Raw genomic sequence first — 24914 nt, forward strand, 5'->3', positions numbered from 1 at the left:
TTACTCAAATAATACATTTTGATCTACTAATCAAACACTTTCTTTCTTTTTCTTTTCTAAATTAATATAATACTGGATATTTGGATATTTCTTATATATTAACGTACACTTTGTGACTAGTCAGAGTTTTAGATTATAGGCTAATTGGCTAAATAACATTACCGAAGGGAGATAAGCATGAAATAAAACTTAAGCTGTGCAGAAAATTCTGGATAAAAAACGATTTCAGCTTCATACTTTTCTTCATTTCATTCCAATATATCTTCTCTTTAGCGTATCTAAGTCCCTAATTCCTTACATGGAATCAATATAAAATCCGTTCTAGTTTTAATTGATAAAATTCATAATATTGGTATCCAATATTATACATAGATGATGGTCATTCTGTTGGACGTAAGGTAACTAAGCGTGTTTCCAAAAAAAAAAATTAAAGAGCTTTATTTTACTTACTTCTCCGGTACGTAAGGAATCAACAGAGAAAATGGTCACACTCCTGATCGACTCAGAGTCTGATGATCTCTTCTCGCTTTTCCATAACAAATCTTGGGCTTTATTTCAATCTTAACAAGATTTTCTTACATAAAAGCATAATGTTATTCATTCTCGGATACTGATAAGACTTAGGTTTTTTGTTGTTGTTGAAGGGGTTTGGCTTCGTCCACGCCACAACCATGTACGAGTCATTTGTGTTTTCATACGCATACGCAACCTCAAGGTTTTAATCAGCTCATCCTCCTCATCGTCTTATTTTGTGTTTAAGTTACAGTGTTTCTAGATTACTTTACTTAGCTTAGCTTCTTCCATTTCTTACATAAATATACTTTCTCATATATATGCATGGATGTAAAAATTCATTTAAAAAAAAAATATCATCTAAGTACAAAAGACTTTGTGATTGCCAAAGATCTTTGGAATCTAGTTAGTTTCCTTACCCAAAATACTAACTAATTCTGGAAGAGAAGACAGTTTCTTACACGTAAACGTCAAATGCTGAAAAACATTCAAACAGTAAAGGGAGCAGAAGAGCTCGATGATTAAACCCATTATTTGTTTACACATTTGAACAATACTTTTTTGATCTACTAATCAGAAACTTCTTTTTTCTTTCCTTTAATTCAACGTTGAACATTTCGTTGTTAGACATTGATTTATTTTTAATGTGTTGACTTGTCAGATTTTACACGACGCCTCTGCTGACCAGGAAAAAAAACAAGGAAATGATTACGCTAATGTTCTAGAAAGTTAAAGAAGCCATACGTTTCTTTCTTCAATATTAATATATTCTCTTTGACGTATCTACGTTCTCTTTCCTATCTTATAACATTCAAGATGTGTTCTCGCTTTCCAAGTTTCCATTTTTATAGGTGGTCACGATTACTTATATTCTGATGTTTCATTACAAAAAGTATTGTATAAGAAATCGAGGAGATTAGTTCTTGCTCATAGTGGAAAAATGTGGAAGAGATATATTGAGCCAAGATGTACCCTTGAGGCCTTGACATCATAAAGATCTAGTAAAGTCGTGTGAGTTGATGCATTGATTTATGTTCACTGTGTGTGCGAGAGTGTTAGTCTGAAACCTACATTTTAAATTTTCAGGCTATACGAAGGAGTTTGAAGAAATCTTCAGTCGCTTCCAATTCAATTTGATGAAATATTGGGAGAGTCTAGCCGAGATAGATGACAGTAAACAGTCCTGGGACACTTTTTGTTGTTGAAATCATATGCTTGGAAATATCTTATTTCTCTTGCCTCTGGCGAACCTCTTAATTCGGTCTGATCCGCCTGTTTTTCTCATGGTCATGTGATGAAACTTGCTTCTCACTCTATTATAAGGTCATTCTCTGTTTCTTCACCATTGTTACACAAGGGAGCTCTCAAAAGTTTAAAACGAATCAGAAGTACACGCCGCTGATAAGAGGATCTTATTAATGTGCATGGCCATTCTCGTAGAAACTTGAACTTCTGATTTAATCGACCAGAACCAGAAATACTGAAGCGCACACACACACACACATTATGTGAATCATATAAAGAAAAACACTGACAAATAAGAGTTCTGTAACAATCCCCTTTTTTGGACTGTTCTTAAGCTTAAGTACCATCCTAATCTTATTAGAAACTTCAGTGTTATTATCGTTACAATAAAATTAATTTACTTTATTTCAAGAGGAGAAACCAAACATAAGCATTTGAGCTTCACAGTGAGTTTTTGTTTTGTTTAACTCTTGGTCTTGGTCTTGGTCTTGGTTTCAGAACATGTGTGCAAGAAAGAAGTTACGTTATGTATCCGCATATGTGTTATTTTTTCCATTCATATCTGATGGCATCGTTAATGGATTAAACTTTCAAGCTACACAAATTGTTTGAAGAGAGCTACAGAAACTTCAGATTCACTTATATAATATTGGGAGAGTCTGTTCGAGCTACATGACGATAAACATCCTCAGAAGAAGAAGAAATTGAGCTTTTATTAATTAACTATTACAAAGTAAAAAATCCTCGAACGTGTTTTGGTGTTGAAATCATACGTTTGGTAATATCTATTTCTCTTGCATGTAGCGAAAAGTGGAGCTGAACCTCCCAATTTATCCATGAATCATCATCTTCGGTAGCCTTCCACACAAGAAAAAATATGTCAAAGATCACTATGATAAATTCATGTTGAAGGAAACCATACTTATAACAGAGTATAATTTCTTTACTTGCCGGGCACGTAAAGAAAAGAAACAATGGAAAAAAAATTAGTTTAGACGGATCTATGTTCATTGTCCATGCGTAATAGTCTAGAATCATATTTTATAACTTTTACATTGACGAATTGTTTTTGTCTTTAACGAGGAGCTAAACTAGTAATGGAAGCATCGTCGATGGAACAGAGAGCAGACGTATGCTTAGATGGACCTGCTCTCCCTACTAGTTCATGTCTACGTCGGAAGAGCAACCCAGGTGGTCGAGGTGCAGCAAGAGCGATCGAGCTAGTAGTGAGCATCTGGACAATTGCTGACATAGTTGGACGATCTTCAGCATCTTCTTGAACACATAGTAAAGCGATATGGATGCACCTTGTAATTTCGTTTGTTTGATAGTTATCTTGAAAGGACGGATCCACGAGCTCTAACGGCGACCCATTGATCCATAGTCTCCAAGTCTGTTGAACATTTCAACAATCATCAAACTCTGGTCACTGTTGATTGAAGCAGCAATGTTTTGAGATTCTTTAGGGCTATATACACTCACATATGTAACCAAGTTACCGTCACTACCATCCATTTCATAGAGACTACTGTTCTTCAAGCCGCTTATAATCTCAAGAACTAAGACCCCAAAACTATAGACATCTGATTTCATGGAGAACTGGCCGTACATTGCATACTCAGGAGACATGTAACCACTGCCACAATACTAGAATTAATGTTGAGTTTAAAGAAGCACATTACGGTCTACAGAGGCAATATATGACATGAGAAAATCTTACTAGGTTCCAACGACTCTTCTTGTCTTTGCTTCCGTTTGGTCCACACCAAAGATCCTAGCCATTCCAAAATCTGCAACTTTAGGGTTCATATCAGCGTCCAAGAGGATGTTACCCGCTTTGAGGTCACGATGTATAATTGTGAGTCGTGAATCTTGATGAAGATATAGAATCCCTCTAGCAATTCCTCCAATGATCTTGTACCGTCTTGTCCAGTCTAGCTGGTTCTGCATTCTAGAGTCTGCACGTGGGTATTTAAAGTGTTAAAAACAAAGAATGGCATGCAACTCGAAAAAAAAATTCTTGGGCTAAGTATTAAAAACTAACCAAAAAGGAAGTAATCGAGGCTTTTATTGGGCACAAACTCGTAGACAAGTATTTTCTCTTCTCCTTCCAAGCAAAAACCAAGTAGCCTTACCAAATTTCTATGCTGAAGCTTTGCCACAACAACAAGTTCGTTTTCAAACTCTCTTTCACCTTGTCCTGATGTCTTTGATAGCCTCTTCACCGCAACTTGTACTCCATTTGGAAATGTACCCTGCAAATATGGAAATTGCACTGTAAGATTAATCATGAAAATGTAAAAGTATTCAAATAGAGTTCTGTAGAAGTGTAAAAAAAAACCTCACGACTCTGTAGCTATCAAATTTCATCAAATTTCAAGCTTTCTATTATCTGTTTGACAATGTTTCCAAGGTTTAAACTCTAAACTGCCATAACTTAATGTATTATTTAATATATACTTGTAGATAAAACAGTTAAGAGTGGAAGCTCTATGCAATGGTAATACCTTGTAAACTGCACCGAAACCACCTTGACCGAGTTTGTTACATATCGAAAACTTATCAGTTGCTGCCTCAATGGCCTTAAATTCAAACTGAAGTGAGCCTGCAGTTGTAATATCATCCTTGTCTGTATACACAACTTCAAACACAGCAGCATTTAGCCTAAAAAAAAAAAGAAAAATCGTAGTGACTGGAACAACAACAGAGATGATTATGACAGTGGAGTTTCTGCTTTTTCCTGTATTCACAGAGATAGTTTGGTCCGTACTGTTATACTGAATACTACATATCTCAAAACATGTATAATCAAAGAAAAAGCGAATGTCCAGACCAGGCCGTGGTGAAGGAATTGAAATCGGCGGTGGAGGAGGAGCTGAGTTCAGCTGTCGTGGAGGAGGAGCTGGATTCAGCTGCGGTCGACGTGTCCCAACGGCGGATTCATTGTAAAACGCGTAAAGCTCGTATCTTGTACTACAGCTCTGCACAAGAGACCTTCCCCCAATTTTGTCAGTGTGTAACCGATTGATGATATGTCGCAGACAACTCAAACAGTCTTGTCTCGTCAGATCAGGAGTGCACTGAACCAATCCGTAAAAACTCCGGAGTGCAGTCCAATTGGCCTTTACCGTAGAGAACTTTCTAGAACTTCTCGCGGCTTCAGTGGCGGCTTGGTTCATCGTCGACAAGACCAAGTCTCTGAACTGGTCTTCTTGGTTAGACGTAACGTTTTGGGGGTTCCATAAGACCAATTCTCCATCGGTGCTTAAGGTCGAGAGAATATTCCGGTTAGAAAATCTAAGGCTACATTGATCGTAATAGAGTGTGACCTCTCTCTGATTTGGACACCAAGTTAACGTGTCGTTGACGGCAAAGGTGACACAGCTACGGCAAACTTCAGGCGACACGTCTCCACGGCAAAGGAAAAGTCCGGTGACCCTGTCTGGGGCTTGCCCGGCAGTGGCGTTTTGGAATCCGGTGGAGTAACAGGCGTTGTGGGAAGAGAGAGAATACAAAAGGGTTCTGAGATTGGTGGAGAAAGTGCTGTTTCTGGAGAAAGTTGTCGTATTTGGACAGATGTGGTGTACGTAACTGGGATCTTGAGCAGAAGCTTTGAAGCTAGTGAGAAAGGAAAAAAGGAAAAGGGAATGATATACATACTTAGACGTATAACCAGACATTATCCCAATTCTTCTCCTTTCCATTCTGTTTTATTATTATTATTATTATTATTATTATTATTATTATTATTATTATTATTATTATTATTATTATTATTATTATTATTATTGTTTTGTTTATGAGTCCTGAAGCCAGACAATAAATATTGTATTAGAAAATACAGGTTCTTCCAAGTCAACGTCAAATTCTTTTTGACGAGAAAGTGGCAGAAAACGTCTAACATCTTCTTGACGAGTAATTTAACTCATTCACGAAAAGTAAAACACACTCCTGATTAACTCAGAGTTGGATTATCTCTTCTCAATTTCGGATAACCAATCGTGGGCTTCATTTCAATCTTCTTAAGATTTGCTTACATAAAAACAGATAGTTTTTCATTATCGGCTACGGAAAAGAATTAGGTTTTTTTGCGTTGAAAACTAGGGCTTTGGCGTCGTAATCCACGCCACAACCACAAGTCATGTGTATTTTCATATGCATACGCACCATACATGTTTTAATCATCCCATCGTCCTCATCGTCTCATTTTTGGTTTAAGGATCTGTATTTCCAGATTGCTTAGCTTATAGTTTCTTCCATTTTATGATTACCATATCCATATCAAAATTTAAAAGTAACTTTGTGATTACCAAAGAGCTTTGTAAATTTAGTAACTTTATAATTTTTGATATATACTAATCAAAAACTTCTTTTTTTCCCTTCTAATCCAACGTTCTACATTTAGTTGTTAGACTTTTATTTATGTTTTTTGTGTGTTGACTTGTCAGACTTTATATTACGCTGCTGATAACCAGAAAAATAAGATTGACTAAAGCGTAATCATCACGCTAATGCAAAAGAATACATAAAAGCGGTTTTCTTCCTTTCAATCCAAAATCTATTCTATTTGGCGTATAAAACTAATACCGTTTGAATGTACCAGATCTTTTTCAAATAAACGAAGATTCACAATAAAGTGACGCGATTTCCCTCCCAAGAAAATCGAATACTTGAGAAAGGGGCAATCGATCTAAAAAGATCTGGTGGTTGTAAAACCCTAAAGTATACGTCACAAATTGACAAAAGTCGAGTCTTCTTCAGGGAGAAGTCACGGCGGATGTCTCATGTCTCATCTCAAGCATTGACTAATGTAGCAGCATTGCTGTAACATCCCTATCCCAGGCTTCCTAAGAAAACCGGAGAAATCGGGCATGTTAGGTTGGCCATCTGACCGCATTCGGTCAGATGCCTGGTTTGGTCCAGATGGTGAGCCTCAGGTCTGCCAGGATCGAAAACGCCCAGGTAACAATCAACAACATAGACTTAGGCTGATCTTTCACCTACACCTGATAAGACAAGGGAAGAGGAGGGGTGAGTAATGGGGATTACTCAGTGAGAACCAGACCAGGCTCCCTTCCTACTCATTTATTTCCAACCAACATGTCAAGAATAAATCCAACAAGCAACACACAAGCATCCTAGCGATGCACACACAACTAACAAGCAATGGTGTCTCCAATCCGCCTATCACACAAGGCCACACCTCCTAGTCACACAGACTAGAACATCATCTCCCATGTCACACAGACATAATACCAGGCAGTCACACAGACACACCTCCAGCCATACAGGCTCCGGAAGGATCGGCGTACCTTCCGCTCACCGTTGAACTATCGCTATAGTCACACAGACAGCAATAGCCCAGCAAACAAGTCCATACCTCGGCACACCATCACCAAGATGAACACCTGATCTAGCTACACTACCAATCACTAACCACTCATCAATGTGAACAATCAAACATGCTGGTTTTTCCTCTAATGAGACCCTAGATCTTTTCATTAGACTCACACATGGATCTAGCTAGATGCACAAGGAAACATCCTAGGCTCATCAGATCTAGACTCCACACACCAGAAGAAGACAAAAGAATAAAAAGAAAACCTAGATCTAATCCTCACCTTAGCAACAAGGCAGATCTGAACACCCGACACGAAAACGAAGATATCTCCTGGCACAGATCTCCGATCCGGATGAACTAGGTCTCTTTGGAAAGCTGACACTCGGGGCTACAGATTGATAGGTAGCTCGTCTCGTGGATACACACGGTTCGCCGGGAAAACGTCATGGAAGGAGGCGGCGGCGGCTAGGGTTTAAGAGAGAAGAAAGAGGGAGCGAAGCTGATGGGAAAGGAGAAAGCAGCGGCCAAGGGAGAGAGGAAGAGAAAGAGAGAGATAGAGGGAGAGAGAAAGAGAGGATGGTGTGGCTGAGAGAAGGAGAGGAGAGAAAAGGTGGCTAGGGTTTCCAAAATGGAGAATGAAAGATTATAGAGGTATTTATAGTTAGGGTTAATTTAGATGGGCTGGGCTTAATGGATGGGATTAATGGACTTGCAGAGAATTAAAAAGAGATTAAAGGTAGATTTAATTAAGAAAAATGGTTTAATTTAAATAAACTGGAAATTGATTTTTAGTAACAACCGACCCGGCGGGTCGGGGTGTTACAATTGCTGTCTTGACCGTTTTGGACTGGCCATGAGAAAGTCCTACATATATTTTTTTTTTTTTTTTTTTGTTCTCAAACAAATCCAGTGAGTTAGTCTGAAACCTACATTTTCAATTTTCAAGCTATACGAATGAGTTTGAAGAAATCTACAGTCGCTTCAAATTTAATTAATGAAAACATTGGGATAGTCTATCCGAGCTAGATGACAGTAAACAGAAATAAGAAAAACAGAATAAAGCTTTTATTATAGAGAAAAAAAAATCCTGGGACACTTTTTGTTGTTGAAAATTGAAATCATGTGCTCAGAAATATCTTCTATTGCCTCTGGCGAAAATGGGAGCTGAACCTCTCAATTTAGTCTGATCCGCCTGTTTTTCTCATGGTCATCTGAAGAAACTTGCTTCACATGCTACTCTAGCTAACCGGTCATTCTCTGTTTTCTACTTTTCTTCACTATTGCTCCACAAGGGAGCTGTCAGATGTTAACACGAATCAGAAGTACACGACGCTGATGAGAAGAGTTTAAATCATATTGAAATTGAAGTGGCTAAACCTGTAAACAACAAACATTGTCTTAATAGATCCCTGCATTAAAACAGACTGTAGAAGAGATGTCACTAGATTCATCGATATCGAAATATATCTGTTCAAGAAAATCCTACAGATCGTCCAACGAATTCAAAATTTCACCGGATCCTCTGTTCTCAAATAATTGTTTGTTTGTTTATCATATGAGCTTATATTATATTTTCGATGGGAAAATTGGCAACAATTCACGAAACAAATTTTTATCAATTTTTAAAATTTTTAATTTTTTTTTATAAACTGCTCCAGAGTAAAAAAAAAAAGAAGTATATTGCTCCAGAGTTTTATCAATAATCCAATAACAACCCAAACCGGTTTATTAACTCAACCGGTCATGACAAAAAAAAAGCTCAACCGGTCCTCTTTTTCCTCTCCGTCTCATTCAGCCAAGCTTCACCTTCCCGAAGGCTTTCACTGTACTCGTTTTTTGGATTTTTAATCGAGGGTTTCGCTTTCTGATTTTAATAGCGATTTTGGGTTAAGGAAAGTTCACGATTTTCCGATTCCGATGTGACAAAGGAGGAGAATCTGTGAATTAGGGTTTCCTCTGTTTGTTCTGTACTTGTAATTGATGCTATGTTGCTATATAACTCTGTTTCATGTTTCATCCAATCAAATTTTCATAAGTTCCTTTTCCGAAACCATGTGAGCTCATAAAAAATTTGTGGTGCTTCCTTCACAGATCGTCTATTTGCTTAGAATCTACTATGTGTCTCTTGTGGCGATTTGTTCTTTTTGGTACCACTTGGATTTTATTTCCAACTAATTACAGATGCGACATTTCAGCTACAAAATCACCAACATTGGCTCTTTTTCCTTAATGCTCGGCTCAAAAGGTACATTCTTTGTGGAAAAGTCAACACCTTCATGACCCATGTGTTGTTAATGCTAATGTCATCCTCTCTGTCCATGGCAACTTGATGAGTGAAGTTAAGTGCGCCATTAAAGTGACAACACACTCACAGGTATGCATTACATAATTGACACTCCTACTTGCTCTCGAGTTTCCAAAGTGTTTGAAAATGAAACAGAATAATCTTTTGTCAATCTTCTGGTTTGTTCTTGTAAGCTTTGTCGTTGTTGTTTCTGCACAAACATGCGTGAATAGTGGGTTTTTCAGACCCAATAGTACTTATGACACGAATCGTGGCCTTGTCCTCTCTTCGGTTGCTTCAAATGTCAGGGCTCGAAACGGCTTCTACACTGCTTCGATTGGCCAAGGACTTGACCGAGTCTATGGAGTGGGGATGTGTATCCCAGGTGCTGAACCGGAGCTGTGCTCAGATTGTATCCAGGAGGCTTCTGCCGGGTTATTACAGAGCTGTCCTAACCAGACAGAAGCCTTTACGTGGTCTGGTGGAGGTAAAACTCTTTGTATGGTACGTTACTCAAACAGATCATTATCTGGGTCACTCGATCTAGACCCTCCTTCTTTAGGGTACAATACTGGGGATATCATATCTATATCTAATCAAACAGAGTTTGATAAGACATGGGAAGAATTGACGCGTAGAATGATAGTCGAGGCTTCGACAGGCAAAGACAAATCGTTGTCTGATCGTAAGTACTATGCAGCCAACATAGCGCCCTTGGCAGCTTTCCAGAATATATACGCATTAATGCAATGTACACCGGATTTATCTTCGGGAAACTGTAAAACCTGTCTACGAAAAAGTGTTGATGACTATGAAAGCTGCTGCCATGGGAAGCAAGGTGGCTATGTCTTTAGGCTAAGCTGTATTTTCCGGTGGGATCTGTATCTATTTAATGGGGCTTTCGACAATATTACGTCGACGGTGCCACCGTCATCTCCTCCAGCTTCTCCACCGTCATCTCCTCCAGCTTCTCCACCGTCATCTTTGAAATCCATCACAACCATCATAGACCAGAAAGGTAAATTCTTCAATGGTAAAACTTTGATTGCAAGAACCTGTCCAAACCAAAATATTTGTCTAGTCTACGCTAGTTGCCCCCAAATTTGAAGATGGCACAAAACTGATTAAAAAGAGATTGCTTTTATTTTCTGTCTTTTCAGTTGTGTAAACCTTCTTCTATGTTTTGGCTTGCACAGAGAGTAAAACAATCTCAAAAGGAATCGTCGTAGCAATTGTTGTTATGGCTGTTATTGTCTTCTTGGTAGTGGCTGCTCTAGGATTTGCTGTTTGCAGGAGGAGGAAGTCATACCAATCACTTGATCGCCAGTGTGAGTTGTTTCACGTGTTTCCCATTAATTACTTTATCCTCTAACCAGACGGCTCTAAACATAAATCCAGACATATGAAATCTTGTTTAGTAACTCAGTTTTGTTAGTAGATTTTGAATTGAAAAGACCTATACGTTTCTGTATGCAGCTGGCATTGATATTACGACTACGCACTCCCTACAATATGATTTTAAGACAATCGAAGCTGCAACAGATAAGTTTTCAGAGAGCAACAAGATCGGTCAGGGTGGATTTGGAGAAGTTTTCAAGGTAAAATTGCTTTGACTTTCTGGTTTGTTTGATTCCTAGAGAGTTTGGATAACATATCCAAGTGATGTTATATTCTTTGTAGGGTGTGCTTCCAGACAAAACAGAAGTCGCTGTAAAAAGGCTGTCAAAAACATCGAGTCAGGGCGACCGAGAGTTCAAGAACGAAGCTGTTCTGGTGGCAAAGCTTCAGCACAGAAATCTGGTTAGGCTTCTTGGATTTTGTTTAGAAGGAGCAGAGAAGATACTCGTCTATGAGTTTGTGCCCAACAAAAGCCTTGACTACTTCCTTTTTGGTGAGTCCAATATAATAGATATGCTGAGAGAATCATAATGATCGTTAATTCATTTACTAAACGTGGTTGCAAATGATTGTACATGTACATGCAGACCCTTCAAAACAAGCCCAGGTGGACTGGACAACACGGTACAATATCATTGGTGGGATTGCTCGAGGAATACTCTATCTTCATCAAGATTCAAGGCTCACAATCATACACCGTGACCTCAAAGCGAGTAACATTCTCTTAGATGCTGATATGAACCCAAAAGTTGCCGACTTTGGAATTGCAAGGATTTTTGGGATGGACGAAACTCAAGCTGAAACAAGCAGAATAGTTGGAACCTAGTAAATACTTTTTCCCTTGACTGCACTTATCACTAAGGTTAAATAGCAAAGATTTTTAGGATTAACCATATTTTGGCTGTGGGTGAAGTCACGTTTTTTATTTTCCGTGTTCTACCAGTGGTTACATGTCTCCAGAATATGCAATGAAGGGTCATTTCTCTGTGAAGTCTGATGTATACAGCTTTGGAGTCTTAGTTCTTGAGATTATAACTGGTAAGAGGAACAGTAGCTTGGACCAGTCAGACGGCAATGCTAGCAACTTGGTCACATATGTGAGTACCAAAAATCAAGTATCAATATTCAACTTCCAAAAACTGTGAGGATTGTGAGCAGTAATGGATTTTTTTTTTGGTTATTGTGTTAGGCCTGGAGGCTTTGGAGAGAGTGTTCACCATTAGAGCTCGTGGATCCGGCAATTGTAGGGAACTATCATAGCAATGAAGCTACAAGATGCATCCATATTGCGCTGTTATGTGTTCAACAAGATCCCGCAGATCGTCCAACATTGGCTTCAATCATCTTGATGCTCTCTAGTAACACAATTTCTCTACCAGTGCCTAGACAACCTGGATTCCTCTTCCAGAGTATACTCGATCAAGACTTTGTAGCCGAGGGATTAGAATCAAGTCAATCTACAGGAAGATCTCTTCGTTATTCTGTTAATGATGTGTCGATTACTGATTTAGAGCCTCGTTGAAGATGGAAGTATCCTATAAGTGTGGTTTGAGTGATGCATCTACATTGTTATCTAAGTCTTGTATCTTCATTTGAGTTTTCTCTGTTTCTACTGTATCTTCTTCCTATTTTTGTGTGACTTGGATATGCCTGTAAGTTTTCTGTGCCACTACACTTTTGCTGAATCTAGTAAACCGGGTATTATAAACCAAAAGCTATTAACTGATGCTCTTTCTCTCATCCTCTGTTTTCGCTCAACTCAGTTCAGGCTTTCATATAATCGAAACAATCTTCTCACAAATTCTTTTGTCTGCAGAGTAATGTGGAAATAACTGGATTTTTCAGCTCGAGATGATGGTTCGATTGGCCAAACCATTGTGATCGAGGTTTGCTCGTCAACGATGGCATAATCAAAACCGGTTTATCTGTGAAACCAATGACAGTGACACATTAGCCCAATACTCTTCTCGTTCCTCTTGGTCTCTCTCTGCTTCGCTGGGTATTTCCTTGATGTCATTTTCTGAGTCAACGTTTGACAATTCAACAGTATTATACCGTGTGAACGAAGAAATTATTATTGACTTTTTGTTTTTTATGCTCTTGAAAGGTCGAAAGGACCACTGTTATCAGTTTGACGAATTCAACATTAGAATTTTCGGAGATAAACTTCGACTTGTGTTTTTAAACTGGTAAGAAACAGAGGATTTTGCTTTTGCTATAATCGAAAAAAAAGAACAATGAAGCAGAGGCGTCTGTTTTCAATCCTCTGTTTTGTCCTCATAAGCTTTGGTGTTTCTTCAGTTTCAGCACAAACATGTATGGACAATGGGAATTTCAGGCCCAACGGTCCTTACGACACAAATCGCCGTCTCATCCTCTCTTCTCTTCCTTCCAACGTCACGGCTCAAGACGGCCTCTTCTACAACGGTTCCATCGGACAAGAACCGAACCGTGTCTACGCTGTAGGGATGTGCATCCCAGGATCAGATCCAGATGACTGTTCTGAATGTATCAAGACAGCATCTGATGGTTTGATACAGACTTGTCCTAACCAAACAAACGCGTTTACATGGCCAGGTGAGCCCACGCTTTGCCATGTCCGCTATTCCAACACTTCTTTCTCAGGAACTGCAGATTTGGACCCGCGTGTACTTCTCACCAACATTGGAGATCTAAACTCAAATCTAACAGAGTTCAGGACAGTATGGGAAAGATTAGTGGGTCGCATGATTACTGCAGCTTCCGAAGCAAGAAACACTTCATCGTCTAGTAATAACCATTACGCAGCTGATACAGAAGCCTTGACATCTATCCGGACTATATACGCTTTGATGCAATGCACGCCGGATCTTTCTACTTCTGATTGTGACAACTGTCTGCGACAGAGCGCAATTGACTATCAGTCATGCTGTGGTGAAAAGCAAGGAGGTGTTGTTATGCGGCCAAGCTGCTTCTTCCGTTGGGATTTGTATACATACTCTAAGGCTTTTGATAATCTTCCGGTGGCTTCTTCTCCAACTCCTGTGGCTGTGCCACAACCACAACCTGCAGGTGACCAGGCTAACACGACTGATAATGGTAAGTAATTTAACTGATAAAAACTATGATTGTAAGAAGAATTGAAATATATGACATTAGTTTTGCTATTTGCTAGAAGAAGATAGCAAAGGAATCTCAGATGGAATTGTCGCGGCGATTGTGGTGGCGACTATCGTTACCATCTTGATACTGCTTGTTCTATGTTTTTTTCTATTCCGGAGGAGAAAACCATATCAGAGAACTGAAAATGAATGTTAGTTCCTCGTGTCTTATCTCTTTTTTTTTTTTTTTTTCCTTTCGTTATATTGTCCCTTAGCCAAGAGAGGAAACATGAGACAATAACTATACACATCTTACTTTGCAGCTGATAGTGATATATCAACTGAACATTCATCACAATACGACTTTAAGACAATTGAAGCTGCAACAAACAAGTTTTCAATGAGTAATAAGCTAGGTGAAGGTGGATTTGGCGAGGTTTACAAGGTAAGGAGTTCTCTGTTTTCCAGTTTTTCTAAGTTAATATAGGTTATGTCCGGATTTTTTTTTTTCATTCAGTGGTACGTATAGGGTAAGCTTTCTAATGGAACTGAAGTAGCTGTAAAGAGACTGTCGAAAAAGTCAGGACAAGGCGCAAGAGAGTTCAGGAACGAGGCTGTTCTTGTGTCAAAACTTCAACATAGGAATCTGGTTAGACTTCTTGGATTCTGTTTGGAAAGAGAGGAGAAGATTCTGATCTATGAGTTTGTTCCCAACAAAAGCCTTGACTATTTCCTATTCGGTATGGTTTCCCTTCAGTAGCTTTTGCTTATTCGAAGGATTCTTCTTCAGCTTTAAAATGATTGTTTGTATATGGAAATGTGCAGACCCTGAAAAGCAAGCCCAGGTGGACTGGACTCGGCGATACAATATCATTGGAGGGATTGCTCGAGGAATTCTTTATCTTCATCAAGATTCACAGCTCACAATCATACACCGTGACCTCAAAGCAAGCAACATTCTCTTAGATGCTAATATGAACCCAAAAATTTCAGATTTTGGATTGTCAACGATCTTTGGAATGGAGCAAACTCGAGGCAACACCAGCAGAATTGCTGGAACCTAGTAAGTTCTGCTCACAATGGCTGAAATCACACAAAGTTCGTCAAAACTTTTTCTCTACGTCATATTAACCCAAGTTGTATGTTTTTCCAGCGCTTACATGTCTCCTGAGTATGCAATGCATGGTCAATTCTCCATGAAATCTGATGTTTACAGCTTTGGAGTCTTAGTTCTTGAGATTATAAGCGGCAAGAAAAACAGTGGCGTCTACCAGATGGATGAAACTAGTACTGCTGGAAACTTGGTTACTTATGTAAGCATAAAGTTCTCAACTTCCATCAATTTAACATCTTTAAACATATGACCAATGTTCTTGATTGTATATTTTTGTGTTAGGCTTGGAGGCTTTGGAGGAACGAGTCACCATTAGAGCTTGTGGATCCGGCCATTGGAAGGAATTATCAGAGTAATGAAGTCACTAAATGCATCCACATCGCGCTCTTATGTGTTCAAGATAATCCAGAAGACCGTCCAATGTTATCGACTATCATCTTAATGCTCAATAGCAACACAATGACTTTACCAGTGCCTCGCTTACCGGAATTTTTCCCAAGAAGCATGCAAAACTTGGACCCTCTGTCTGAGGAAACAGAGTCGGATCAGTCTACAAGCATGTCTTTTCCTCATTTAGTTCGTCAAAGATGATATGTTTCCTCATTATATCTGGAAAGTTAAAACATATGAATGGACGATATTTGAATTATTTATGCACCCATCATAAGAAACGGTAACTTTCTCTGTGACTGTAATTGTGTTGTAAGCTGTATGATTCTATGGTCAGTTCTGTAAGTATAGTATTTGGTGTGAAGGTTTACAGAAAACTGCAATTTAAGACCACATTTACAGGTTTTTTGCTCACTCAAGCCGATTCACATTTTCTCATTGATGATTACGTTAAGCTTATAAGAGACTTGATTCAGAGAAAACTGTTATGCCTTCAAAAAGAAACGTGTAAATAGTATAATTCTCATATATGCTTTGTGGTTACACTTACAATACAAACAGCTATATCAAAAAAAAATTCTCAACTTATTTTCAACACCGGTTGCTTTAGGAATCAAGCATGAATGGTAAACAAACATCTGCCTTCAACGAGGATATACTTCTGTGATTGAGGCATCATCAACAGACCCTAGAAGAGACTTGGTCGTTGAATCAAGCGGGTCTTTTCCGGGTCTACTCTGAAAGAAAAGACCTGGTTGCCTAGGCACAGGTAATGTAACAGTGTTACTAGTGAGCATCAGAACAATGGTTGACAAGGTTGGACGATCTGCAGGATCTTCTTGAACACACAAAAGACCAATATGGACACATCGAACAACTTCATTCCTTTGGCAATTATCTACAATAATTGGGTCCACGAGGTCTAACGGTGTCCCATTACTCCAAAGCCTCCACGCCTAGAATATAAATCAATCAATAAACACTTTGCTACCATGGTCAGGAAAATATGGAACTTGATTTGCTCAAAACTTACATATGAGACCAAGTCATGTGCGCCATCAGTTTGGTAGAAACTGCTATTCTTCTTGCCGCTTATAATCTCAAGAACTAACACTCCGAAGCTATAGACATCAGATTTCATTGAGTAGTGACCTTGCATTGCATACTCGGGAGACATGTAACCACTGAAAACTCACAACAAAAACTATGTTGGTAAAAGAAAGTTTACAAAACTTCTAACTCATGAGAAGTTGAGAGGAAGACTTACTAGGTACCAACTATTCTGCTTGTGTTCTCTTGGGTTTGGTCCAAACCAAAGATCCTAGCCATTCCAAAATCTGCAATTTTAGGATTCATATCCGCATCCAAGAGAATGTTACTCGCTTTGAGGTCACGATGTATGATTGTGAGCCGTGAATCTTGATGGAGATACAGAATCCCACGAGCAACTCCACCAATAATCTTGTATCGTCTAGTCCAGTCTAGCTGAGCTTGCTTTGCAGGGTCTATGGTATATTACAGTTAGCTCTAACAATTTACATCCCCAAGTATTGAAACAAAGGATTAAATGCATGCAACTCACCAAACAAGAAGTAATCAAGGCTTTTGTTGGGCACATACTCGTAGACGAGTACCCTTTCTTCTCCTTCTAGACAAAATCCGAGGAGTCTAACCAGATTTCTATGTTGTAGCTTTGCAACAACAGTAACCTCGTTCTTGAACTCTGCTTCACCTTGTCCTGATGATTTTGACAATTTCTTCACCGCAACCTCGGTCCCATCCAATAACGTACCCTATCATCAGCATCAACTCGTTAAACAAATGTGTTGGCACAAAATTTCATGACAAAAACACAAGAAAAGGCAGTTAAGGAACTAATATTACCTTGTAAACCTCGCCAAATCCACCTTGACCAATCTTATTACTCTCTGCAAAATCAGTTGTTGCGGTTTGAATTGATCTATAATCGAGCTGCAGCGAGTCTGCAGTTGTTATATCATCTCCTGTTGCACAGTGAAAGTCTTAGAAGCAAGAAAATGAAGCTGAGCATTGACGCTAATCAAAATTCAAACCCACAAAAACACTGTTTGTCACTTGAATTACCATCAAATGCTGACGATGTGTGATAAGCCTTCTTTGCCCTCTTTGCAAGGAAACAATAACCAGCAATGAAAAGCAGAACAGCCACTATAACAGGCACAACAATGGCTACCACTAACACAGTCGAATTCCCACCTTTCCCTGCTTTTCCAAACATCATTTGCTTAAGATCAGACAATGGCAGATCAATAACACATCGAAATTTTGCAGAAAAATGGAAGCTTTTTATCTTGGTACTGCTTTTTTCGAGAAATTTGGGCAAAAAGTAGAGGAAGAAGACAGCTCGACAAATAAAAAAATAAAAAGGACGAAACTTTCTAAAACAGAGGAAGAAGACAGAGTTCTGACCAGGAGGCGGAGGAGCTGAGACAGGAGGAGTAGAAATAGGCGGTGGTGGTGGTGGTGGAGGTAATGAAATGGCCGATTCGTTGTAAAACGCGTAAAGCTCGTATCTTGAACTACAGCTATGCATAATAAATCTTCCCCCAATTCTGTCAGTGGGTAACTGATTGATGCTCTGTTGCAGACAACTCAAACAGTCTTGTCTCGTCAGATCAGGAGTGCACTGAACCAATCCGTAAAAACTCTGGAGTGCAGTCCAATTGGCTCTTCTCGCATCGAATTTTCTGGGACTTCTCGCGGCTTCAGCGGCGGCTTGGTTCATCGTCGAACCGACCAAATCTCTGAACTGGTCTTTTTGGTTAGATGTAACATTTTGGGTGTTCCATAAGACCACTCCTCCACCGGTGCTTAGTGTCGAGAGAATATTCCGGTTAGAGTATCGGAGCATACACTCATCGTAATACAGCACGACCTCTTTCTCATTCGGACACCGATTTAAGGTGTCGTTGACGGCAAAGGCCACGCAGCTGCGGCAACCTTCCGGCGAGAAATCTCCACGGCAAAGGAAAAGTCCGGTGATCCTGTCCGGGGCTTGCCCGGCGGTGGCGTTTTGGAATCCGGTGGAGTAGGAGGCGTTGCGGGAAGAGAGAGAAGACAGAAGGGTCCTGAGATTGGTGAAGTAAGTGCTGTTTCTGGAGAAAGTTGTCGTATTTGGACAGATGTGGTATACATAATTGGGATCTTGAGCAGAAGCTCTGAAACTAGTGAGAAAGGAGAAAAGAAAAAGGAAAATGAATGAGGCGCAAGAAGACATAATTGGGTTTCCTGGATTTGTGAGCTTTGAGAAACTCCGATATACTTGGAGAAAAAAATGATTTCTGTTCTTTCTGTCTATAAGATTAGCGTGAAACAGAGGATGGTTTTTGTGACGGGATGACGAAAAGTCAAGGTCAAAGTAAACGAGTACTGTATTGAAAAGTCTTGTCCAACTTGTGTTCAGCTACTAAACTACTAGAAGAAAAAAATACAAATATAGAATATGAGAAAAAATTATGATAGCGTTTGATATGGTCATTAGTAGGAAATGTAAGTCAGGATTGGTTTGCGAAGAAAGAGACTGTTGAGTGGTAGTTGTCATGGCATTAAATGTAGTAGTAACTGGCATAATTTTTTTGGGTGCAAATAATAAGACTGATTTGTTCTGTTGTTCCGTTGAAAACTTGAAATAATCAAATAACTTTTCTCGGTTAGCTCAATATGAGCGCACAAAAAAAAACCAACCCAATCACAAACGACACTATGATGAATAAACTGTTCGATATGTGCTGTAAAACAGATCACATCATTTATAGAAATAGTTGTGTCCATGTTTTGTACGTTTAGAGTCTTTAGACACAGAGCGAATATACATCTTTTAATTTCTTTTAGTATTTGTTATCCGTCGAGGCGTTGACGGATATTTAATTTTGTGATTTGCTTTGCGCCAGAAAATACAAATCTCTCAATTCAAAAAAAAAGAAAAGAAAATACAAATCTCCAAAATTGTGGTCTTTGTTAGATTTATGTATCGGAGCGGATATCTAATATTTTTTAAATTAGAGCATTTTCAAGAGACACTGTATTTTTAAGGTGTGAGAAACCTTATATTTGAGGTTTAAGGGTGATGCTCTCCAATGATAAACTTTAAAATGATACCTTAAAAATATTATACTTTACACTTTACTTCTTACTATTTATAATTAGTTAACTAATATCATAAAACTTTGATAAATAACTATAAAAATACATATTAAAAATATTATAGGCAATATTAATTAATACAACTTTAATATAATATTACATATTAATGATAATAAAATACACAAACTAAATCATAAATTACAAACAAAATTTATATGTTCATGTAAGTTTATTTTTGTGTTATTTTAGTTTATATGAAATTTGCTTTATATAATATTGTTGTTATGTATTTATTTTTTAATGTTATGTATTATATTACTATTTGTCATTATTATTTTTATTTTAAATTATCTTTTTAAATTTTATATGTATATATATAATTTATTTCTAAAAATAAAAATGAAATATTAATAAGATATTAAATTAGGAGAGTTGAAATGATAAAAACAAAAATTATTATGTTTAATTTTAAAACATATAACTGAAAGGACTGAAATACAAATAAAAAAGATGACACCTCAAATTTGAGGTATTGAACAGTGATACCTCAAATAGAAGGTGTCACTGTTCAATATCAGTTATAAGATATCTCTTGGAGATGCTCTTAGTTTTTGTGATTTGTGTTAATTTAGAGGAATACTATATTTTATCATTTGAATTGCTTTGAGTCATTGCAAAGATCTCTACATTTTTGGATCGAGCCGAGACTAATCAATGCAAATTTAAGGGATAGTTTGCCCAACCCTAATGCAATGAGGTAAAGACATACGCAGATAGGGACATTTTGTGTCGTTTATACTTTTATATAGTTAACAAAATTTTCAGATTCTTTGTTGACTATTCTACAAAGAAACGTTCTGGGGATGAAAAGCTGCGCCACATTCCGGGAAAGTTCTTATTTTAACCTTGAAGCCATTTAATAATTTTCTTGCACACGATTTTAATCTTTGTTGACTAATTTTTCAATGACAGCGTTTCGATAGTGCCAAAATGAATATGAAAATAAATGTTCATCAAGGATTTGGTCTTGGATTTCTAGTTAATGATATGAATCAATGAATAATCATCAAAATTGCTTAAAAAAAGTATAACGTGTGTGGGATCGGAAGATATCAAAATATACTAACTAATGACCTATTATATGAATTTATGAAAATTCTTAAATAGTGAAAGGACAAAGGAGTGTGGGGTGGAGACACTGAAGACCCAAAATAAAGGGAGAGTGTGAGGATATACGTAAAAGAAAAAAAAAAGAATTAGGAGGATAAAAACGTGAAAAAAAAAACCCAAGTTTGTCTGAAAGAAATCAAAATATTGAGATTTCACAAAAAAATAAAAGAAATCAAAATATTGAGAAATAAAAACATAAGATATATTGTTTAACATTAAAAAAAAAAAGAATTGAAGAATTTGAGATGTAGGTGCTCATGGCCGACCCAAAACGGTAAAGGCAACGACGCTGCTCCGTAAGTCAATGCATGGGATGAGACCTCCGCCGTGACTTCTCCGTGAAGAAGTCTCGACTTTTATTAATATGTGACGTATACTTTAGGGTTTTACAACCATCAGATCTTTTTAGATCGATTGCCCCTTTCTCAAGTATTCGATTTTCTTGGGAGATAAATCGCGTCACGAAAAAAACATTCACATGTTAAATAAGGAAGAAGAAGTTTTAAAAAAACAAGGAGATCTTTCCAAACAATCGACAAGTTTATTCCGAAAATCTGAACTCTAATTGAAGAAGCAACGTGTAATTAATCAAGAAAAAATATGCAGTAAACAAAGAAGACTACGATGTGATAATTCGATAAGACCTAAAGGCTGCGTGTGAGTATTTATACTCATGACTTGTGGCGGTGGATAATGCCAAAGCCCTAGTTTTCGTGAAAAAACCCTAATTCTTCTCCTAAGCCGACAATAAAAAAATAAGCGGCTTTTATGTAAATAAATCTCATTAAGATTGAAATGAAGCCCAACACTGCAAGAATAACATTCGTAGGTTATTTCGCCTGGTTCTATCTTTGTAAACCATTACCAATTCCCAGTTCGGGTTGATAAATAAAATATATATTTCCTTAAAAAAAAAAAAAGAATAACATTGGTATGTTGATAAGACTCTGGACCCATAAATTGAATGAAAAGATATCATAACAAAGATCTGATATTGCAGTGTAGACATGATAAAATTTAACAAGTTTACACATAACATTGGACTTTTGGATTACAATTCAAGAAAATGAAAAGAGCTGAAACATGGTTTCTGACATATAGTTTTCAGTGATCTTCAGCGAGAATCCAGATCTATAGAGGTTACATCATTGATAGTTTGGGAACTGTACCTGATAGTATACTGGCTAGACTCGGAGCCCTCTCGTTCTTGGTTGCATCTATTTGGAACAAAGAATCCGGGTGGTTGAGGACCAGGTAAGTTAAGAGAGTTTCTAGTGAGCATCATGTTGATTGTCGACATGTCGGGACGATCTGTGGGATCGTGTTGAACACATAGCAACGCAATGTGGATGCACCTTGTCACTTCTTCAGTTTGACAATTCTCTGAAATGGTTGGATCCACGAGTTCTAATGGTGTCCCGTCTCTCCACAACCTCCAAGCCTTTAATTATCATTTAAGAACTTACAATTAGCTAATATAATATTTTGGCTAATTATTTGATCATCAGTCAAGAACTTAAATGTTTCTTTGGTACTCACATATGTCACCAAATTCTCAACTGTAGTGTCTGAGTGGTGGACGAATATGTTTTGTCGACCACATATAATTTCAAGAACTAAGACTCCAAAGCTATAGACATCAGATTTCATTGAGAACAGTCCGTGCATTACATATTCTGGAGGCATGTAACCGCTGCAAGAGTAAAATACACACAATATTAAGTATATTGACACTGGTGAAGAAAAGAATATTGAAAGATTTAACTTTTAAGACATATATAGGCCATATCCAGGGTACGTATTTACCGTGTCCCAACTATTCTGTTTGTATTAGCTCCACTTTGATCCATCCCAAATATTCTTGCCATTCCAAAATCAGCAATTTTCGGGTTCATATCGGCATCTAGGAGAATATTTCTGGCTTTGAGATCACGGTGTATGATTGTGAGCCGTGAATCATGATGAAGATATAGAATTCCTCGAGTGATTCCACCAATAATGTTGTAACGTTTTGTCCAGTCTAATTGCTCTTTCTTTGTAGGGTCTGCACATACACTAGTACTAGTCATAAGCCACACATATAAATAAGAGAAAATAGTCTAGAATAGTCTCAAATAAGTCAAATAAGTCAATCAAATGCTACTTGCACATACCAAAGAGGAAGTAATCAAGGCTCTTGTTGGGGACAAATTCATAAACAAGCATCTTTTCTTCTCCTTCTAGACAAAACCCGTGAAGCCTATGAAGATTCCTATGCTGAAGTTTTGCAACAACAACAACCTCATTCTTGAACTCTTGTGCACTTTGTGCTGATGTTTTTGATAGCCTCTTCACTGCAACTTCTGTTCCATTAGGCAACGTACCCTACAAATGACATCAATGAGACAACATGAAAAACTTACTTTGCCTCTGTGATTCCAAATTTTGTCAAGAGAAGAAAAGAACCAAGTAGTTCCATAAATAACACCTTGAAAACTTCGCCAAATCCACCTTGGCCAAGCTTGTTACTGAATTTGTTGGTTGCAACTTCAATTTCCTTAAAATCGAATTGGAGGGAGCGTGCAGTTGTACTATCAGCTGCAAAATCAAATTAAAGACAAACTCTCATCATTACCAAAGAGTGTTGTAATAAATGTTCTTAACTAATTCTAGAGACTATATATACATTCTAAAACCTAAAAAGCCAAAGAAAAACATACAAATAATACTCACATTGAAGATCAAGTTCTTGATATGGTGTTCTCCTCCAGCAAAATATTGAAGATCGCCGAACAAGTAGTATCAAGATGATGATGATGATGATAAAGACGACTACTACAATAGGAACAAAAATTGCCACAATAGCTCTTGTTGAGTTTTTTCTACTACCTGTGGAAGTGCAATATAACTTTCATATATTTTAGCTGGTTCTTGTCACAATACTCATAGCTGTGCAAGGACTTACCATTGACAGAAGGAGGTTGCAACGGAGGACTAGGAGTAGGAAATGCCACAGCAATATTATCAAAAGCCTTAGAGAATGCATACAAACCCCAACGGAAAAAGCAGTTTGGCATCATAATAACGCCTTCTTGCTTCTGACCACAGCATGACAGGCTTCGCAGACAACTTTCACAATCACTAGAAGAAACATCAGGCGTGCATTGCATCATTGCGTATACATTCTGGACAGGTGTTAAGGCTGCAACATCAGCTTTGTAATGGTTATTACTAGACGATGATGTGCTTTTTGCTGTGGAGGCTGCAGCAATCATACGAACAGCTAAGGCTTCCCGTTTTTCCTTGAACTCTGTTACATTTGAGTCGATATCACTAACATTTAAGAGCAAATTATTTTGTCCTAGCTCTACAAATCCCAAGAAAGAGTTCCTGGAGTAGCGCACAAAGCAAAGTGTTGCCTCACTTGTCCATGAATACGCCTCTAACTCGCTAGGACAACTCTTTTTCAAACGATCAGACGCGGTCATGATACAAACAGAACACTCATCTGAAGTGGATTCTGGGATGCACATCCCTACTGCGTAGACACGGTTCGGTTCTTGTCCAATCGAACCGTTGTAGAAGAAGCCGTCTTCAGCAGTGACGTTGAAAGGAAGAAAAGAGAGTATTAGTTGGAGATTCTCGTCGTAAGCACTGCCGGGATTGTAACCTCCACGGTTCATGCATTGTTGTTGTGCTGAAACCGAAGCAACACCGAAGCTTACGAGGCCAAAACAGAGGATTAGAAAGAAACTCCTCTGTTTCATTTTTCCTTAGAGATTATACAGCAAAACCAAAAAAAAAAAAAAGAAGTGTTTTAGTATTTCCACATTAATCCGTCTAAACAGCAAACATGAAGTTTCTCACCGAGTTTTTTTTTTTTAAAGAAGACCCCAACTAGATCAAGGTCAATAATAATGAATTTTGTTCCTTTTGCTCCTACAAACAAAGTGTTTTTAAAAAAAAAAAAAAAAAAAAAAAACAAAGTATAAACCCGAAATTTTAATATTGAAAATTCATCAAACTGATAATAGTGGTCCTTAAATCTTGCATATACGGTCATAAAACGAGTATCAAAAGTTTTTTTATAATAAGAGTATTAAAAAAAGTTAAGGTGTTGAATTTTCAATTACGGACCCAGTGATGAAAAGACAAATGGAAAAGGACCAGAAGAGAGTGTCTTTGGGTTCACAAATAAACCAATATTGGTTATCTACAGTTGGATCAAACCTCTGGTCTAGCAACACTTGATCAGTGGATGCCTTGGCCAATGAAGCA

At 37.9% G+C, this 24914-nt stretch overlaps 5 protein-coding genes across 14 annotated transcripts in view; 2 read left to right on the top strand and 3 right to left on the bottom strand.

The window, feature by feature from the left end:
• Window positions 1–2758: 2758 nt before the first annotated feature.
• Window positions 2759–5438, bottom strand: LOC18030938 (putative cysteine-rich receptor-like protein kinase 20). 4 transcript variants are annotated; one of them, XM_024148849.1, is made up of 6 exons: window positions 4592–5438; window positions 4266–4387; window positions 3803–4013; window positions 3479–3716; window positions 3241–3394; window positions 2759–3151 (listed from the first exon to the last, which is right to left on the bottom strand). In XM_024148849.1, exons 1-6 carry the CDS (start codon window positions 5436–5438, stop codon window positions 2834–2836), a joined length of 1890 nt encoding a protein of 629 aa, XP_024004617.1. In that variant the 3' UTR covers window positions 2759–2833. The 4 variants fall into 4 exon arrangements, 3 of the variants coding, with proteins under 3 accessions (XP_024004617.1, XP_006413567.2, XP_024004618.1); XM_006413504.2 differs by having other exon boundaries at window positions 4266–5438; XR_002896780.1 differs by having other exon boundaries at window positions 3015–3151; window positions 3241–3405; window positions 4266–5438.
• Window positions 5439–8884: 3446 nt separating this feature from the next.
• On the top strand, window positions 8885–12521 carry LOC18030939 (putative cysteine-rich receptor-like protein kinase 35). 5 transcript variants are annotated; one of them, XM_024148853.1, is made up of 9 exons: window positions 8885–9344; window positions 9439–9473; window positions 9692–10401; window positions 10580–10711; window positions 10860–10981; window positions 11064–11274; window positions 11369–11606; window positions 11725–11878; window positions 11971–12427. In XM_024148853.1, the coding sequence occupies exons 3-9, from the start codon at window positions 9756–9758 to the stop codon at window positions 12301–12303; spliced, it is 1836 nt and encodes a 611-aa protein (XP_024004621.1). In that variant the 5' UTR covers window positions 8885–9344; window positions 9439–9473; window positions 9692–9755; the 3' UTR covers window positions 12304–12427. The 5 variants fall into 5 exon arrangements, with proteins under 5 accessions (XP_024004621.1, XP_024004619.1, XP_006413569.1 ...); XM_024148851.1 differs by having other exon boundaries at window positions 9439–10401; XM_024148852.1 differs by having other exon boundaries at window positions 8904–9473.
• Window positions 12522–12980: 459 nt separating this feature from the next.
• On the top strand, window positions 12981–15766 carry LOC18030940 (cysteine-rich receptor-like protein kinase 11). Of its 2 annotated transcripts, none has more exons than XM_024148855.1 (7): window positions 12981–13859; window positions 13936–14073; window positions 14185–14306; window positions 14391–14601; window positions 14687–14924; window positions 15015–15174; window positions 15258–15766. In XM_024148855.1, exons 1-7 carry the CDS (start codon window positions 13019–13021, stop codon window positions 15564–15566), a joined length of 2019 nt encoding a protein of 672 aa, XP_024004623.1. In that variant the 5' UTR covers window positions 12981–13018; the 3' UTR covers window positions 15567–15766. The 2 variants fall into 2 exon arrangements, with proteins under 2 accessions (XP_024004623.1, XP_024004624.1); XM_024148856.1 differs by having other exon boundaries at window positions 13939–14073.
• A 100-nt stretch (window positions 15767–15866) lies between these two features.
• Window positions 15867–18710, bottom strand: LOC18030941 (cysteine-rich receptor-like protein kinase 10). Its single transcript, XM_006413508.2, has 7 exons — window positions 17814–18710; window positions 17469–17606; window positions 17250–17368; window positions 16948–17158; window positions 16633–16870; window positions 16399–16549; window positions 15867–16321 (listed from the first exon to the last, which is right to left on the bottom strand). Exons 1-7 carry the CDS (start codon window positions 18619–18621, stop codon window positions 16010–16012), a joined length of 1977 nt encoding a protein of 658 aa, XP_006413571.1. The 5' UTR covers window positions 18622–18710; the 3' UTR covers window positions 15867–16009.
• Window positions 18711–21630: 2920 nt separating this feature from the next.
• Window positions 21631–24914, bottom strand: part of LOC18030942 (cysteine-rich receptor-like protein kinase 11) — a 3739-nt gene continuing 455 nt past the window's right edge. The window contains exons 1-8 of one of the 2 annotated variants that reach the window (XM_024148857.1): window positions 24867–24914; window positions 23602–24408; window positions 23370–23525; window positions 23125–23234; window positions 22811–23021; window positions 22464–22701; window positions 22197–22350; window positions 21631–22098 (exon numbers count right to left, since the gene is read on the bottom strand). In XM_024148857.1, the coding sequence (XP_024004625.1) occupies window positions 21772–22098; window positions 22197–22350; window positions 22464–22701; window positions 22811–23021; window positions 23125–23234; window positions 23370–23525; window positions 23602–24403 (1998 nt within the window). In that variant the 5' untranslated portion in view covers window positions 24404–24408; window positions 24867–24914 and the 3' untranslated portion in view covers window positions 21631–21771. The remainder of the gene's footprint in view (window positions 22099–22196; window positions 22351–22463; window positions 22702–22810; window positions 23022–23124; window positions 23235–23369; window positions 23526–23601; window positions 24409–24866) is intronic. The other variant, XM_006413510.2, reaches the window with a different exon arrangement.

Source organism: Eutrema salsugineum, unplaced genomic scaffold (assembly GCF_000478725.1).
Source record: "Eutrema salsugineum unplaced genomic scaffold, Eutsalg1_0 scaffold_1, whole genome shotgun sequence".
NCBI classification, from domain to species: Eukaryota; Viridiplantae; Streptophyta; class Magnoliopsida; order Brassicales; family Brassicaceae; genus Eutrema; species Eutrema salsugineum.